Genomic DNA, 18,893 nt, shown 5'->3' on the forward strand with positions numbered 1-18,893 from the left:
CAGGTCTTGCTTAGAAAGTGCTCCTGGGCAGGTTACATTTTAACTCCCGTGCTCGCTGAGCAGTCCTGCTATCTCTTCACCAAGGCTCAGGGCTGATAAGCATCTAATTTCATGGTCCCAGAGACTGAGAAACAAAAGCCAGCAAACAGGAGGAAAAGGTCGAATAAAGAAAGGACCCCCACCTTCAGATGAATGATAACATGATTCCTAGGTGGTATACCCTAATAAACTCACACTGTGAAAGCATTCTGCAAATTGGCCTCAAATGCAAAAATAAACTTACTATGAACACTTGCAAGACCATCCCCAAGAAAAAGAAATGCAAAAAGGCAAAATGGTTGTCTGAGGAAGTCTTACAAATAGCTGTGAATAGAAGAGAAGCAAAAGGCAAAAGAGAAAAGGAAAGATATACCCATTTGAATGCACAGTTTCAAAGAACAGCAAGGAGAGATAAAGCCTTCCTCGGTGATCAATGCAAAGAAATAGAGGAAAACAATAGAATGGGAAAGACTAGAGATCTCTTCAAGAAAAGCAGAGATACCAAGGGAACATTTCATGCAAAGATGGGCACAATAAAGGACAGAAATGGTATGGACCTCACAGAAGCAGAAGATATTAAGAAGAGGTGGCAAGAATACACAGAAGAACTATACAAAAAAGATCTTCATGACCCAGATAATCACGATGGTGTGATCACTGACCTAGAGCCAGACATCCTGGAATGCAAAGTCAAGTGGGCCTTAGGAAGCATCACTACGAACAAAGCTAGTGGAGGTGATGGAATTCCAGTTGAGCTATTTCAAATCCTGGAAGATGATGCTGTGAAAGTGCTGCACTCAATATGCCAGCAAATTTGGAAAACTCAGCAGTGGCCACAGGACTGGAAAAGATCAGTTTTCATTCCAATCCCTAAGAAAGGCAATGCTAAAGAATGCTCAAACTACCGCACAATTGCACTCTTTGTACATGCTAGCAAAGTAATGCTCAAAATTCTCCAAGCAAGGCTTCAATGGTACATGAACTGTGAAATTCCAGATGTTCAAGCTGAATTTAGAAAAGGCAAAGGAACCAGAGATCAAATTGCCAACATTCACCGGATCATCGAAAAAGCAAGAGAGTTCCAGAAAAACATCTACTTCTGTCTTATTGACTGTGCCAAAGCCTTTGACTGTGTGGATCACAACAAACTGTGGAAAACTCTGAAAGAGATGGGAATACCAGACCACCTGACCTGCCTCCTGAGAAATCTGTAGCAGGTCAGGAAGCAACAGTTAGAATTGGACATGGAACAACAGACTGGCTCCAAATAGGAAAAGGAGTACGTCAAGGCTGTATATTGTCCCCCTGCTTATTTAACTTATATGCAGAGTCCATCATGAGAAACGCTGGACTGGAAGAAGCACAAGCTGGAATCAAGATTGCTGGGAGAAATATCAATAACCTCAGATATGCAGATGATACCACCCTTATGGCGGAAAGCAAAGAAGAACTAAAGAGCCTCTTAATGAAAGTGAAAGAGGAGAGTGAAAAAGTTGGCTTAAAACTACTCAACATTCAGAAAACTAAGATCATGGTATCTGGTCCCATCACTTCATGGCAAATAGATGGGGAAACAATGGAAACAGTGACAGATTTCATTTTTTGGGCTCTAAAATCACTGCAGATGGTGACTACAGCCATGAAATTAAAAGTAACTTGCTCCTAGGAAGAAAAGTTATGACCAACCTGGACAGCATATTAAAGAGCAGAGATATTACTTTGTCAACAAAGGTCCATCTGGTCAAGGCTATGGTTTTTCCAGTAGTCGTGTATGGATGTGAGAGTTGGACTATAAAGAAAGCTGAGCGTTGAAGAACTGATGCTTTTGAACTGGCATTGAAGAAAACTCTCGAGAGTCCTTTGGACTGCAAGGAGATCCAACCAGTCCATCCTAGAGGAGTTCAGTCCTGAGTATTCATTGGAAGGACTGATGTTGAAGCTGAAACTCCAATCCTTTGGCCACCTGATGCCAAGAACTGACTCATTTGAAAAGACCCTGATACTGGGAAAGATTGAAGGCAGGAGGAGAAGGGGATGACAGAGGATGAGATAGTTGGAAGGCATCACCGACTCAATGGACATGAGTTTGAGTAAACTCCAGGAGTTGGTGATGGACAGGAAGGCCTGGCGTGCTGCAGTCCACGGGGTTGCAAAGAGTCGGACATGACTGAGTGACTGAACTGAACTGATGAACTCTTGAAGTGATAAAGGCATACTTTGGGCCCTTAATGAAAGTGAAAGAAAGTGAAGTTGCTCAGTTGTATCTGACTCTTTGGGAGCCCATGGGCTGTAGCCTCCCAGTCTCCTCCATCCATGGATTTTCCAGGCAAGATTACTGGAATGGATTGCCAGTTCCTTCTCCAGGAGATCTTCCTAACCCAGGGATTGAACTCGGGTCTCCCGCATTGCCGGGAGATTCTTTACCATCTGAGCCACCAGGGAATCCCTTCATAGATGAATTAATTTTCTGCCGTTTTGCTTTAAAATGACATGGTCTTGGGGGAGGGGAATGCAGAGATGTCCATGATAAAGAAATGACATGGTAGAGTAAGAATTAACACAACATTGTAAATTAGCTATATTTCTATAAGATCATTTTAAAAACAATTTTAAAAAGAAATGAGCTGCCTTACAATGACAGTTCCCAGAGGGCAGAGCCTGGGCTGAGAGGAGCTGAGCCAGGGCTGGAGGAAGCTGGGGAGTCTGTGGGGAAAGGAAACAGGTGCCACATCAGGCTGGCAGCGTGAGGTCCATACCATCTCCCCTGGGCAGATGTCACCTGGCCACAACTTCCACCTCAAGCAGGTGGATGCAGGTGAAAGCCAAGGGGCTTCTATCCCACTCCCCTTGTGAACTTGCCCTTTCCTTGTGTTCAAGGTACTTTCGAGGAATTCATCATTTTAATGCCAGGAGGGGAGGATAACTCTTCTCTTCCTAAGAGAACCTGAGTGGATCTTGCTTGCGGGCCCCATGTTGGGCAGAGCCTGTCTCTTACTTGGTATCCTTAGTGCTCCCCCACCCCGACAAACACACAAGTGTAGCAGTGGTCTTTACACATCTTGGGTACAAAAGTTTCCTGGAGTTCCTTTAGGTGTAGACTGGGGAGGGTAGAGATTGTGATTTGAAGAGAGATAGAGACCTTTTGCACAATCCTAGAAGAATCTAGGCCTTCCCAGGTGGCACTAGTGGAAAAGAACCTGCCTCCCTTTGCAGGAGACACGAGAGACATGGGTTCAGTCCCCGGGTCGGGAAAATCCCCTGGAGGAGGGCATGGCAACCCTCTCCAGTATTCTTGCCTGGAGAATCCCATGGACAGAGGAGCCTGAAGGGTCCATAGGGTCTCAAAGAGTCAGACACAACTGAAGCAACTTAGTACAGAAGAATCTAACCCCTACTGTGTGGTTAGTACATACTTAATGAATTGAACTCCATGATAATAGACATCTCAGAATTTATTTGACCTGCTACACTGTACTGAGATGATCTTTTTCTTTATCTCTTCCCTCAGCTTTTGCCGTTCTTTCAAATAGAAAATGACTGATGGAGAGTTAATTGTCTTTACGGTCTTGGGCAAAAGCACGGTCCAGCATTCCTCCCAGAGAGTCGGTGTGGGATTTCCATGCACAATCTAGGGGAGTCCTTCTCTTTGTGCCTGCCCTGTGCCCGTGAAGCTGAGCCCCGAGGGACCGAGCTGTAAGGAGGGCCTGCATCCAGCCACACCATCTACACCTCAGCAACACATGCCTCTTTCCTCTTCTTTGTCCGCGGCAGGGAACAAGGCCCGTAGCCACACTCTGCTTCATGTTCGCCCGTGTTCTTGCAGTACTGCTGTATTGCGAAGGTGACAAAGAATCCGTAGTCAGAAGGACATGGAGGGCAACCTCATTCAGACAGTAACAGTTGTAGAACCAAATGTATTCGTGCAGTTAACAAGAGTTGAAAGGGGGCAAAAAGCATACCACCACCATCCATAGCAGGAAAAAAAGCAGGAAATGGACATTTATGCCTTTCAGTAGACTGTGTCCATTGGCTTCATCCCTTGTGAGCCAAGTGACCTTGGAAAGTTAAACTTGCTCAGCCTGTTGCCCTAAGTGGGGATGATAGTAATATTGCTTGTGTTTTTAATATAATTTTTTTGTTTATTGTTGGCTGTGCCGGGTCTCTGTTGCTGTGCAGGTTTCTCTCTAGTTGCAGCAAGCGGGGTCTACTCTCCAGGGGCAGTGCATGGGCGTCTCATTGCCATGGCTCCTCGCGTGCAGCACAGGCTCTAGGGCACGTGGGCTTCAGTAGTTACAGCTCCCGGGCTCTGGAGCACAGGCTCAGTAGTGGCACACGGGCTTAGTTGCTCCTGGTGTGTGGGATCTTCCCGGACCAGGGATCGAACCCACGTCTCCTGCATTGGCAGGTGTGTAACCAGGAAGGGTTAATTTCAAATTTACATTGGATCTGCTTCTGTGATCCAATGTAAATTTGAAATGAACCCTTCCTGGTTACACACCTGCCAATGTGTGTAACCTTTTTTGTTATTGTAACCATACATAATGGCCTGCCTCAGGGAGATAACCTGAGCCACCCACCTGCAAAGGACTGTAAGGAACTGAGAGACAGAGGAAAGGGATGAGAGGATGAGATGGTTGGATGGCATCACTGACTCCATGGACTTGAGTCTGAGCAAACTCCGGGAGTTGCTGATGGACAGGGAAGCCTGGCGTGCTGCAGTCCATGGGGTCGCAAAGAGTCAGACAGGACTGAGTGACTGAACTGAATCAAAGGAAGTAAAATGAACACATTCTCCTGCTTGAGGCTTGCCATTCTAGGGGACATTTGCAAGGACTGAATAGTCTTTCTACCTTGCTTCCTCACCTCTCTGGAGGTGATCCATCATTTATGGACCCATCTTTTATGGATCTGGCAACCAGGCCCTGAGAAGACAGCTATTTTGAGGTGCTAGCTTGCCATCTTCTCAGTCAGCCAGGCCCCCCTGATTAAAGTCTTTCCTTGCCTCAACCCCTCATCTCTCTGATTCATTGGCCTGTCGTGCGGCTGGCAGAGCGAGCTTGAACTCAGTAACAGGTGAACTCCCTACTGCTGAGCCACCAGGGAAGCCCCAGTATCGCTGTATTGAAGCTTGAATGAGACTATGCAGGAGGTCTGGCATAGGAAAGTTCTCAGCACATGTTAGCTATTGTCGTAATTTTTGTTTTACCCAAAATAAAGCGAAAGAAGGAAGAGGGAAGGAAAGAAGAGTAAGTGGCAAAGATGGGCTCGGGGCTGCGTTGTGCAGGGAGGCAGAGCAGCCTGGGGCAGCCGGGTGGGGGTGGGCAGTCTCCACCACTTCCCAGCATCTATTGCAGTCTCCGCTGTCAACATTTTGTAAGATCCTCCCGTCCAGGTAATGTTTGAACCCTCAGAGCACAGCGGCAGTGGGCCTCTGGGAAAATGATTAACTCTGTGTGATTATCTTGTTTGTGGGCGCGTTTCCTCTCGTGTAAGTCAATAACATCTTGGGATTGGGACACAGTGTTCTCGGGACGCTGCCGGCCAGTCCCAAAATGGAACATAAGGAGGTGGTGTTCCTACTTCTCTTATTTCTGAAATCAGGTAAGACTTAAAGATTTTTCATTTGAATCAATATTTTTTTTTCCCTAGCAATATGTTAAAAACAAAGCCATCATAGTTTTAAGGGCAACTTGCCGAATTTAGCTTTTGATTCTCAGATTCCCAGTTCAACATCTAAGATGGAGGAATTCTTCAAGAAATAAGGTTCGTTTCTCTTATGTGAATACTGGAGACAAGCGGACAGAGAAAATAATGACACTCTCAATATAAAAGATGGAGCCCAAGTGATGGTTATTTTAGTTGAAAAAAATAGCCCAGACTGCTAACAGCTCCAGAAGTTGTTGGTCTCTTCGCCTGGTTCTCAGTTTGGTTGAGCTGCACCATTTTTGTTAAGGTTTCATATTCTCCTGACTTTCAAATGTGAACAATGAAATATCTCTGACCACAATCTGACCAGTGTGGTTGTGTTGACCTGTTGCCTACATCTCAGCTTGCTTCTTATGCTGGAGAGACCACAGGCGTTGCTTATTCAGGCAATGTACATACAGTAATTCAACAGATCTCTACTGAGTGCCTGAGGTAGAGTGGTACTTTTTTATCCATCCATACACATGTGTGTCCTTTAGCATCAACAGCTTCTTTAGCTGATACAATGGGTATTGTAGTAGACTTATCCCCGTTTTATAGATGAGGAAATCTGTAATTAGGTAAAGCACATTATTTGCCTATTGACCAAACTCCCAAAGCCAGGAAGTGAAGAAACCAGGACTTCAGTCAGGGTTTTCCGAGAAGGAATCCGATGGTTCTCACTTTTTCAACTTTGTTTAAACCTTCTTTAAAATATTCTATGCATGTCTTTGTGGAGAAGGAAATGGCAACCCACTCCAGTGTTCTTGCCTGGAGAATCCCAGGGACGGGGGAGCCTGGTGGGCTGCCGTCTATGGGGTCGCACAGAGTCGGACACGACTGAAGCGACTTAGCAGCAGCAGCAAGCATGTCTTTGAGGCTCCTTTTTTTTTTTTTGACAATTTTATTGAGATAGAATTCACATACTATACAATTCACACATTCGAAGCATATGATCTAATGGGTCTCCACATTTAGAGTTGTGCAACTATCACGGTTCCTTTTAGAACATTTTTATTAACCCCAAACTTTAAAATGGATGGCATCACCGGCTCTGTGGACATGAGTTTGAGCAAGCTCCAGGAGTTGGTGATGGACAGGGAGGCCTGGTGTGCTGTTGTCCAAGGGGTCGTAAAGAGTTGGACATCGCTGAGTGACTGAACTGAACTGAAACTTTAAAAATAAACATAAGGGATGATTCATGTTGATGTATGGCAGAAACCAATACAATATTGTAAAGCAATTATCCTTCAATGAAAAATAAATATATTTTGAAAAAGCAAACACAAGAGCTCTATAAAATATGTACTATAAAGACTGAAATTAGATCTTTTGAAGGGTTCTTTGAAAGTAGAGCAGGCCAGGGTATAAATGAAATCAAAACAAGAAACTTTCCATTTTTATTATCCTTTAATTAATTTACCTTTAATTATGTTATTATGTTTCATAGCATATACCTGCTGAGACCTACCTTAGGAGCTGATATGACAAAGAAATATCCCCCAAAGGAATAAATTTTTTATTTCTAGGTTGAAAGGTTGAAAATCCCCATATTTTCTTTCTTTAATTCCAGGGCTCATTTGACAGTGGGTTATAATAGTTTATTTATTGACCAAGAAATATTAGAGAAATCTTTTCAGTAAGAAAATTATTTTTATATTCTAGACTGAATGTAGATGTATATTGTGATTAAAACAAGTATACTTTATCAATAATGTGGGTTTTTTAAAAAATCACAGTAGTATATGTATGTGCCCCCATGCTTGTGTGTTTGAAAGAAAAGACTTGGCTGTTTGTGAAATGCAAACTGCTTATCTGCCTCTCACTGAGAACAGCTGTAAAAGGAGATTTTTTTTTCCCCTTTCCTATAAGGGTGGGATGATTTGAGAGAATAGCATTGAAACATGTATATTCCTGTATGTAAAATAGATGACCAGTGCAGGTTTGATACATGAAGCAAGGCACTCAAATCTGGTGCTCTGGGACAAGCCAGAGGGATAGGGTGGGGAGGGAGGGGGGAGGGGGGTTCAGGATGGGGGAGGACACATGTGTACCTGTGGCCGATTCATGCTGATGTATGGAAAAACCCACCACAATACTGTAATTATCTTCCAATTAAAATAAATTAATTTTTAAAAAAGAAAGGAAAAAAAAAGTTACACCCTGATCTATAGAAATTACCAAAGCACAAATGTTTCTGGAAAGGAGAGTTCCGATTGGAAGAAAAATGCAGGATGAAGACAGCGTGGGTCTAAATATGCATTTCTCTATAATCTTGATACATGTATTGAATGATTTTTGGTGTATTAAGCTACATCAGTCAACTCCTATTCAAGGGTGGAAGGATCCATCCTTCCAGTTTGGAGAATCTTAGGTTGAGGAACGAAAAGCAGAGGCAGGGAGAACGTGGGCTCTGGGAATGGCTATGTCTCAGTCTGGGACAGTGCATCACCCCTGAGCAAAGCATGTGTCCAAGGTGGTCAGGGACGGCCCTTCCGAGAAAGAGCATCTGGCCCTTAATGATCCTTCATATTGGCTCATTTTCATCAGTATCCAAACATGCTCCTGAATGTCTCATCTTAAAAAATTTCCCAGAGGACCTAGAGATGATCTGTACTAATTGAAGTAAGTCAGACAGAGAAAGACAGATATCATATGATATCACCTATACGTATAAGCTACAAAAAATGATGCAGATGAAGTGATTTGCAAAACAGATATAGACTCAGAGACAGAAAACAAACTTCTGGTTACCAAAGCAGAAAGAAGGTGGAGGTATAAATTAGGAGTCAGGGATTAGCATATATAAAATATATGTTATATGTTGGGATATAATACCATGGAATTTTCCAGGCCAGAATACTAACCCGGGTCTCCCACATTGCAGGTGGATTCTTTACCAGCTGAGCCACAAGGGAACACCTATGTTGGATACTATACATAAAATAGATAAATGGGGACCTACTTTTGTGGCTCAGGAAACAATACTCAATAGCTTGCAGTAACTTATCATGGAAAAGAATCTAAAAAAGAATATGTATGTACAACTGAATCATTTTTCTGTATACCTGAAATAAACATAGTATTGTAAATCAATGATATTTTAAATAAAAATATTAAAATATTAAAACATTAAAAATAAAAGTATTAAAACATTCCTGAGACTTCATATGGCCTCTAGGAGATGCTCCTTTCACAGCCAGGCTTCTGAAAAGACTCGTCCTCCCAAGACGTTCCCAGCGCCTGTCCTGGTCACTCTTCAAACCACTCCCTTGGGCTTTGGTCTCCACTCCGCCCCCTAAAGTGGTCAAGGTTGCCAGGTTGCCTAATCCCATTTAGGCAAACTTTAGGAAACTGCCGTCTCCAGTGTATTAACCTCTTTTTAGCCCCTCGTGCTATGAGCATGGCTGGTGTTCCATTCCGAAGGGTGGAGGGGAGAACCTCGAGGCGTGGAGCACGGCCACAACTGTCTCAGGGCTCATGTTGGCCCTGGATCACCAACTTCTCTTTGCAGCCCCGTGGTGGGGCCACAGCTGGGCTCCCCCTGGCCACCCTCTGCAGTAGCCAGGGGCAGAGTGAGCTTCAGACAGACTCTGTGACTCAGATTCTATCTCAGAAGAAAATTGAGACCATTGTTCGTACCAGACTCTTGTGCAGTTCCCTCAGAAATGCCAGATCAAAGAGCCCAAAATGGTTTCTTTTTTTAATAAATAGCGAGGGGTCACTGTGCTAAGCCCAGTATAAAAATGACCGTGTATTATGGTCAAGATTTAGTCCAGATCTTATTTCTTCTCAACATCATCAGCTCAACAAAGGTTTTGTATCTGGTGGTGGAACCATTCAGAGAATGTCTGTCACGTTAGTTTAAGCAACACTGTCACAACAGAAATGTGTGCTGTGGGAAATCAAATAATGGCCTCTAGGTTATGTTTAACAAGTTATGACCAACCTAGACAGCATATTAAAAAACAGAGACATTACTTTGCCAAAAAAGGTCTGTCTAGTCAAAGCTATGGTTTTTCCAGTCATCATGTATGGATGTGAGAGGTGGACCATAAAGAAAGCTGAGTGCCAAAGAATTGATGCTTTTGAACTGTGATGTTGGAGAAGACTCTTGAGAGTCCCTTGGACTGCAAGGAGATCCAACCAGACCATCCTAAAGGAAATCAGTCCTGAATATTCATTGGAAGGACTGATGTTGAAGCTGAAGTTCCAATACTTTGGCCACCTGATGAGAAGAACTGACTCATTTGAACAGACCCTGATGCTGGGAAAGATTGAAGGCAGGAGGAAAAGGGGACGACAGAGGATGAGATGGTTGGATGGCATCACCAACTCAATGGACATGAGTCTGAGTAAACTCTGGGAGTTGGTGATGGACAGGGAAGCCTGGTGCACTGCAGTCCATAGGGTCGCAAAGAGTCGAACACGACTGAGTGACTGAACTGAACTGAGATTCTATTTAGACCCAGGGATGGACAAATCGGCATCAAAATTGCCCCAGGGTGGTCTCCTAGTGCTCCATCATGACAGGCAATTACTAGCAAACAGATCAAATTTTTTCTTACTTAAGGTTTCATACCCATTAATGTAGTAATGTGGAAATTGTTAAGTAGTTCTAATCTATTAATTTAGCAATCCAGTCAGTCTTGTAACACAGTGCCCTCTGTTCATGGACTTGCCTTTCTGGTTAGTCATTTGTATTCACAGCCACCTGGTTGCTTCCAATAGAGCAGCAAATTTTACTTGGTTGGCGCAAAGCGAATAATTTACAAATTCATGATAATTATCAGCTGTGTTGATGCATTAATCAATTGCTCCATTTTAATTTTACTTTTGTAGGTCTCGGAGACCTCCTGGATGACTATGTAAATACCCAGGGGGCTTCCCTGCTTAGTCTGAGTCGGAAGAACCTGGCGGGAAGAAGCGTAGAGGATTGTGCAGCAAAGTGTGAGGAGGAGACAGACTTCATTTGCAGGTATGACCCTGGTAACTGCACCTACACAGAACTCTTGTTGATTGAGACACATTATGTTGATCACAAGATATTTGCTCAGGGATTTATCACTGAAAATAGGATTTAATAGGAATTTCATGAGGTTAGAGTTTGGAATCTGTATTTGGTCCCTGTATCTGAAACCATACAGTTTCTTGTGAAAGATCATTAGTGTCCCTTTTAGAAAAATGCCCCAAAAGGAAATTATTTAACACTTGACATCAGCAGCTATTGTTACGAGCTGTAGCTTTTTCACATCATTGTTGGTAAATATTTATTGAGGATCATGTGACTGGAAGTGTCCTAGACCTTAAGGGGCCCTGAAACACAGATACAATGATCTGGTATATATATATCAGATCTGATATCTGGTATATATATATATATCTGATAAATTTTATATGTGATATATAAAATCAATATATATGATAGATTTTTGTGTAGACCCAAAAGCAGTGCTTGCCCTTTTGTATTTATGGTATAGTCACAGAAACTGGATAAAATGTAAAAAAAAAAAATACAGCCAATTTGAGATATTGATAAAATCAGTATGTGCTCTATTAAGATTTAGAAGAAAGAACAATCTCAAGAGTTGAGACAACCAGGGAAGGCCTGGGGTGGAGTTGGGGGGAACTGAGCTGGGCTTTGAAGGGTGAAATCTTGGTAAATAGTGACCAAGCAGGAAGGATTCTAGGCAGAGGGCAGCCTGGCTGGGCACCTGTGAGAGGGACCGGGTCAGCTGATGCACAGGTTCATGTAGGAGATGGGGCTGGAAAGGAAGCCTCGGACGGCTTTGATGGCGGGCTCAATATCCACACAGGATGAGTGCAGGGCTGGGGGCCATGAGAGAAGGGGCTAGAATCAGAGGCATCATCAAAGGGGAAGTTAGAGGCGTCCATGTGGACCGTCTCGGGGATGGGTTCAAAGAAGCTCACTTGCTTCTTTCCCACACAAAGCAGATATTCTGGTGCTTCATTAAGAAAAATGGGTGAAGAAAGAATAAAGCAGTTAAAATAGAAAGAAAATGGGGAGGGGAAGAAGGTAAAGGTAGAAGAGAAAGAAAGACTATCTACCATGTTGCTGTACCCTTTCATTATGGTGCCAGGTTGAACTGAAAGTGAGTTCTGAGCTCCTTGATTCATCGAAAGCTGTCTTTAGAGTTTCTTATTAATTGCTTTGCTGCTGCTGCTGCTAAGTCGCTTCAGTCATGTCAGACTCTGTGCGACCCCATAGACAGCAGCCTACCAGGCTCCCCCGTCCTTGGGATTCTCCAGGCAAGAACACTGGAGTGGGTTGCCATTTCCTTCTCCAATGCATGAAAGTGAAAAGTGAAAGTGAAGTCGCTCAGTCGTGTCCGACTCTTTGTGACCCCATGGACTGCAGACCACCAGGCTCCTCCGTTCATGGGATTTTCCAGGCAAAAGTACTGGAGTGGGGTGCCATTGCCTTGTCCGGTTAATTGCTTTACACAAAGGAAATAAGAGTGGTGTTTAAATTCCTTTACAGGGAGGACTAGAATGGTGCTTTCTGTTTCTCTTCTGCAGGGCATTCCAGTATCACAGTAAAGAGCAACAATGCATCGTAATGGCCGAAAACAGCAAGACCACCCCTGTCTTTAGGATGAGGGATGTCATTCTATATGAGAAGAGAAGTATGTGCCATGTTTTCTTCCTCCTTCTTCTTTCTCTTTCTTTTCCTTCCCCTCTCCCTTCCCTCCCCACCAGCCCAGTTACTATCTGTAATTTATCAGACCAGCAAATGGAGGAGCTATGGTGCAATGAAAATGAACTTGGAGTCAGACGGTTCGGCCACTAACCCACAATGCCAACCTGAATATAGTATTTCACCTTTTAGGTTTCATTTCTCTTGATTTCAAAACGCAGGGATTGGATTTACAAAATCACTTCTGCTTCTGTGACCCTGAAAATAAGATATTAAACAATATCTTATTTAAAGATATTAAAATATTAAGATATTTAACTGATTATTTTAATATTTTAAGATATTAAGATTTAAATATTAAGATATTTAAATAATATCTTATTTAAAGATATTAAATAATATTTTCTTCTTATTTTTAAGAAGAGTCCACAAGTTCCTTATGATCTTGGTTTTTTTTCTTTTCTTCAGGGACCACCGTCTGTGGTCTGAAGCCTGGAGCGATAGCAAAACCGAGGTGTTTTCAATCTGCAATAACATTTGAATAGGGACAGTATCCTTAGTTCTACAAGTTCTACTTTTCTTTCCGTCATGGCCCATGTTTCCCCTAGTCTCTGAAATGGTGCAGAACTCTGAAAACATGCAGAAGTTGCAGCTCATTTTCGAGAGTTCCTTAAAAACTCTGGATCCTTCATTGTTTAGGATCACGGATGGCTTAGATTCCTTCAGAAATTGTGTGTCTTCGTAGTCGTGCACAAGTTCATTAAGTCTGTACGAAGATTCAAGTGACTTATAATGCTTTAGCACTACTTCCTATTCTCTGTTGTTGTGGGGTGTCAGGACTATTTTGATAGCAGTTTTACTCTCCAGATATTCTGCTTCACAAGTGTTGAAGACAACAAGAAACATCCTATTTCATGTATTCTTGACAACAGCTTGCAACGTTCTCTCGAGTTTCCCCACCAAACTCTAAGATTTTGAGAGGTGTTTTTTAGGTTAGGATTATGTCTACATGGTGGTTCATCTTAGCTTTAAGTGCTGTGCATCTGTTAACCTCACTTCAGGTCCACTGTTGAGCTCTAACTCTTGAGTCTAAAGTGCAAATTAAATCTGAAGTTCATCTGTGGACATTATTAGTTCTTGCAGTTACTGAGTAAAGAGATACATGGGCTTACCCAGTCTATCAGACATTTAAAAAATGCTGGTGGGATTCTGTGTGCAAATGTTACCATTTAAACATGTCCTCTGTAAATGGTTAACCAGAAGGATCAAGGGGGTGACCTCTAGGCTTCGTTTGGCTAGTTGAAGAGTTGCCTGTTTTCAGGGTGACGGAAAGGAGCCAAAGGTTATACAAACTGTGGCGGGTACAGACAAACAAAAGAGAGGGAAAGAGTCAAAAGTCAGTCGCTTTCGGGTGCTTGTGTCTTTACTGTGGAATATTGACCCACTGCAAAATTACCTGCCAGGGTGTTTCTGGGAACAGTCAGTGTCAGATCAGTTTCATCTCCACTGGCCACCAGGGCCACTGCCACCACTTGGGTCTAAAGCTGCCCTCATCACCACAGCGGCTGGTCCGGAACTGCCCTGCTTCGAACCCTCAGTGCCCTTAGAAGAAAGTCCAAATACTCACCAGGTGCTACCGGGCGCTGTGTTACTCAGCCTACCTTGCGTGCTGGGCTGATGTCTATGCCTCCTGCAGCAGGCGGAGCGCAGGCTTGCTCATCCTGACCCTCCTCTGTTCTTCCGGCTCCTCGTTGCCCAAGTTGCAGCTCGAGCATCCCCTCCCCTGACCCCGTGGCCTCTGGAATACCTTGTTTACCTTTTTTGATAAGTGTAACATATCGACTGGCATCATATATCTCAATGAAGATATATCTGCGATCTTTATACAGAGTGTTGAGTTTAAAGCAGTAGTTACTATAGGTGTGTTAGAAGTATTCTAGGTGTGTTAGAAGTATTCTACCCAGAAAATTGATCGATTAATTTAAAGCATTGACATGTATACACTGAGTGCTAAGCTGCTTCAGTGTGTCTGACTCTTTGCTATCGTATGGACTGTAGCCGACCAGGCTCCTCTGTCCATGGAATTTTCAGGCAAGAATATTGGAATGGGTTGCCATTTCCTATTCCAAGGAATCTTCTGAACTCAGGAATTAAACCTGCATCTCTATGTTTCCTGCATTGTCAGGCGGGTTCTTCACTACTAATGCCACCTGGGAAGCCCAAGATCACCGAACTGAGCTCCCAGTGAAATATAGCAGCTTCCCACTATTTGTTTTACACATAAAACACTATCATGTGTAAAATAGATGGCTCGTGGGAAGCTGCTGTATTACACAGGGAGCTCAGCTCAGTGCTCCCCAGAGGGGTGGGCTGGGGGCTGGGAGGGAGACTCAAGAGGGAGGAGACATATATATATATATATGTAAACATACTTATGGCTGATTCACATTGTTGAAAAGTAGAAACCAACACAACATTGTAAAACAAATATCCTCTATTCAAAAACATTGAGTGGCGAATCATAAAAGATAATACAAATATACTTTAAATATTTTATATTTTATTTGAAAATACAAGCTTATGCTGGTACCTTTGGATGTAAAGCAGAGGCATTTTTTCTTTGAATCTGGAGCCACCAACAGAAGTTATCTAGAGCATTTCTTGTATAAACCACACTCATGAGTTATCTACCATAATCAGTCCTTCTCTTTGAACTTGAGCAAGTCTAGAGATACCCATTAACAATCTGACTGTAAAATTCCTTTATATTTTCATGATTCCCCTCCTCTCAAACTCATATCAACAACACGAATGGACTACTCTCAGCGGATTTGGTAACAATTTGTTCTGGCTGCATCCTGTGGCATGGGGGATCTTAGTTCCTAGACCAGGGAAGGACCCTATGTTCCCTGGCGGTGAGAGTACAGAGTCTTCACCACCGGGCCACCGGAAAGCCCCTTGATAACAATTTAAAGAACTACTCAAAACTATTTATCTTAGTTTATAAAAAAAGCTCCTTCCCCTCTCCCTTTCATTTCTCAGTTTAGATCATCCGTAATCAAATAGAGCTGTATAAAAAGTTTTGGAAATAAAAACAACTGACTCTTGGTAAGTGTATAACCCAACTGGTGGGAACAGAGTGGGTCAGCACTCCTGAAAGTGGCTTGCCAGCCACAGATGCCCGTCCTGCCACATGTGGGCTGCAGGGGGGCCCCTGGCAGTATGTTTTAAAGGCAGGATGGGGCCCACTGGGTAACCAGCAAGTTGTTAAAATGGAGGCTGGTTGAGGGCATCTTCTGTAAACGTTGAGAGTAGACCACAACTGTATTACCCTCTTTGGTACTTTTTTCACACTTAAAATACCACAGTGAACCTAGAAATGGCTTGCATCTCTTTCAGCCTCTGTGGGTCTGCCCATTCCACGAAGAAGCCCTCACCCACTTCCCATCCACTCCCTCACGATGTTATTTATTTTCTCTGTTACACATGTTGCCATGAGGTTGTCTACTTCACAATCTGTGTCCTTGATTACCTTGGGGCCCCAGATTCCACTGAGATGTAAGCTCCACTCGGGCAGGACCTGTGCGGTTCCTACTCCAAGTGTCCCCAGCACTCCAGCACGCAGCATCTGAGTGGCACATGGGAGGGCCGGAGCTCTGGAGAAAGGAATGAATCCCACACGTAACTATAATCCCTTGTTGCTGTTGTTTAGTTGCTAGGTCGTGTCCGACTCTTTGTGATCCCATGGACTGTAGCCCACCAGGCTCCTCTGTTCATGGGAACTGTCCAGGAAAGAATACTGGAGAGGGTTGCCATTTCTTTCTCTGGGGATCTTCCCAACCCAGGGATTAAACCCACATCTCCTGCACTGTGAGGCGGCTCCTTTACCACTGAGCCACCAGGGAAGCCTGCAATAACTCTCCCACAGGCTGTCTTTGTAAATAGTGGGTAACGCTGTCCTTTCTCACAACGTGACCGAGTAGCGCAGGGCTTCCTCGCGATTTTTCGTCGTTGTGGTGAAAGGGTTTGACCACTGTTTGGGCTTCCTTGCAGTCTACCTTTTGGAGTGCAAGACCGGAAATGGGAAGACCTACAGAGGGACCACAGCCAAAACAAAAAGTGGGGTCACCTGTCAAAAATGGAGCGCCACTTCTCCACACGTGCCCAAGTAAGACTTTCTCTTTTGTCTCCGTGTTCACCTCTTATCCTCAGAATGATTACGTTATTTCTGACTCAAATCAGAACATGTGACTAGACTAGCAGGCATGGGGAGAATCTTACTGATGCTGGTGCAGAGCTGCTCAATAATTGATGGCATAAAAGCAGAAAGCAGGTGCTGTCCATTCATTCTTGTGTATATGCTTTTTTTTTGGAAGATTTAAAACAATAAAAAAAGAACAATAAATTCTAGAACATGAATTCTAGGCTGAGACTGAGAAAAGAAAAAGATGATGATGTTTACAATTCAATCAGTCTAAACCAAATGTGTTCACATCAACATTGCAAAAAACAGATTACCTTGCAACTTGCCTATTATTTATTTTAATGTCATTTTTTATACTTTGCCCAATATGGTGTTCAGTTCAGTTCAGTCACTCAGTTGTGTCCGACTCTTTGTGACCCCATGAATCGCAGCACGCCAGGCCTCCCTGTCCATCACCAACTCCCTGAGTTCACCCAAACTCATGTGCATCGAGTTGGTGATGCTATCCAGCCATCTCATCCTCTGTTGTCCCCTTCTTCTCCTGCTCTCAATCCCTCCCAGCATCAGGGTCTTTTCCAGTGAGTCAACTCTTCGCATGAGGTGGCCAAAGTATTGGAGTTTCAGCTTCAGCATCAGTCCTTCCAATGAACACCCAGGACTGGTCTTCTTTAAGATGGACTGGTTGGATCTCCTTGCAGTCCAAGGGACTCTCAAGAGTCTTCTCCAGCACCACAGTTCAAAAGCATAAATTCTTCGGTGCTAAGCTTTCTTCACAGTCCAACTCTCACATCCATACATGACCACTGGAAAAACCATATTAGGTGGTATTAAATTCTCATTAACAATGCTTATCAAGTGGGAATTTAGTGTCTATGATCCTCCCAAATTGTTTTTAGCCATCCTTATGAGTTGGGCTTCCCTGGTGGCTCAGTGGTAAAGAATCCGCCTGCCAATGCAGGAAACATGGGTTCAATCCCAGGGTCAAGAAGATCCCCTGGAGAAAGAAACAGCAACCCACTCCATTATTCTTGTCTGAAAAATCCCATGAACAGAAGTACCTGGTGGGCTACAGTCCATGGGGTTGCACATCTGAGAGACTAAGCAACAACAACAACAAGATGAAGCCTCATGTTCCCAGCACACTAAGGCTTATTGAGATTAAAAAGATAAACCAAATGGCCAAGTCATAGAATGGCAAGGGTCTGAGAGAGAATCTTGGTCATCTATACCCCAACCGGAGAGGAAACTGAAGTCCCAAGAGCACCAAATCTACCAAAAACAGGTACACAGAAGAACCAGAAACAAAATCTGCCATTTTAGATTCAAAGTCTTAGGTTTTTAATCCAATTTCTTATTGCAACACAGCAGCTCATCTCTGAAAACGAGCTTCACTCTATCCTCCCACTCTCCCATTAATTCTAGACATACCTCAGAAAGGACGTGGAGTTTGGCATCAGACAGATCTGACTTTAAACTCTTGAGATGCTATTTATTAACTGCTCAAGCTTAGGTGAGATTTGATCTGTTTCACATGGCTGTGCCTCAGTTTTCTGATCTGGGAAGTGGGAATATAATAACACCTTCCTGATGGGCATTTTTATTGACTACATTAGAGAATATATAGAGAGACTTTAGCATAATGCCTCATGCAGAGTTCACACAGACAAAATGGTATCAACTTCTATTATTTTTACAGAGAGAAGGGCAACTGACAAAAGCAGGTGTTTGGCATGTGTCATGAATTTGGCAGGCTTTGAGGGCTTTACATTTCTACTGTGCATAAGACACTTTGACTCTACTTCTAAGACTTGGCTGTTCACACAGTAAGAACAGTGATATTAGCTAGTCTACTGAACAGGCTATCAGTAGAGATTCTGAAAACTGGACACAAATGCTATTGGACACAGCCGAAATATAGTTGGATGACACAATTTCAAACCACAGTTGGGAAGGGCGGAGGGGGGGGTTCTTATCCTGCCCTGCTGATAACACGTTGATTTTTAAAATACAGTCAAAGTGACTCTTTTCCATCCTCTGCAGCTTTTCGCCTGAAAAATTCCCTCTAGCGGGACTGGAGGAGAACTATTGCAGGAACCCAGACAGTGACGACAGTGGGCCCTGGTGTTACACCACAGACCCAGACAAGAGATACGACTACTGCAACATTCCCGAATGCGAAGGTCGGGCATGGCTCTAGAAAAAGCTTCCTATTCTGCCCTTTATGTGTGGAGTAATTTGCTCTAAAGTGATTATCTATGGGGATATTAGTAATCAATTAGTGCCGTGTTTGACGTCATCAAGTCATAC

General features: G+C 43.4%; 1 protein-coding gene across 1 annotated transcript in view; it reads left to right on the top strand.

Moving 5' to 3' along the window:
- Window positions 1-5,485: 5,485 nt before the first annotated feature.
- PLG (plasminogen) overlaps window positions 5,486-18,893 on the top strand; it is a 47,842-nt gene continuing 34,434 nt past the window's right edge. Inside the window, exons 1-5 of the mRNA XM_025294313.3 lie at window positions 5,486-5,640; window positions 10,567-10,702; window positions 12,265-12,371; window positions 16,436-16,550; window positions 18,627-18,766. Of these exons, the coding sequence (XP_025150098.3) occupies window positions 5,592-5,640; window positions 10,567-10,702; window positions 12,265-12,371; window positions 16,436-16,550; window positions 18,627-18,766 (547 nt within the window). The 5' untranslated portion in view covers window positions 5,486-5,591. The remainder of the gene's footprint in view (window positions 5,641-10,566; window positions 10,703-12,264; window positions 12,372-16,435; window positions 16,551-18,626; window positions 18,767-18,893) is intronic.

The sequence above is a fragment of the Bubalus bubalis genome, chromosome 10 (assembly GCF_019923935.1).
Source record: "Bubalus bubalis isolate 160015118507 breed Murrah chromosome 10, NDDB_SH_1, whole genome shotgun sequence".
Taxonomy (NCBI): Eukaryota; Metazoa; Chordata; class Mammalia; order Artiodactyla; family Bovidae; genus Bubalus; species Bubalus bubalis.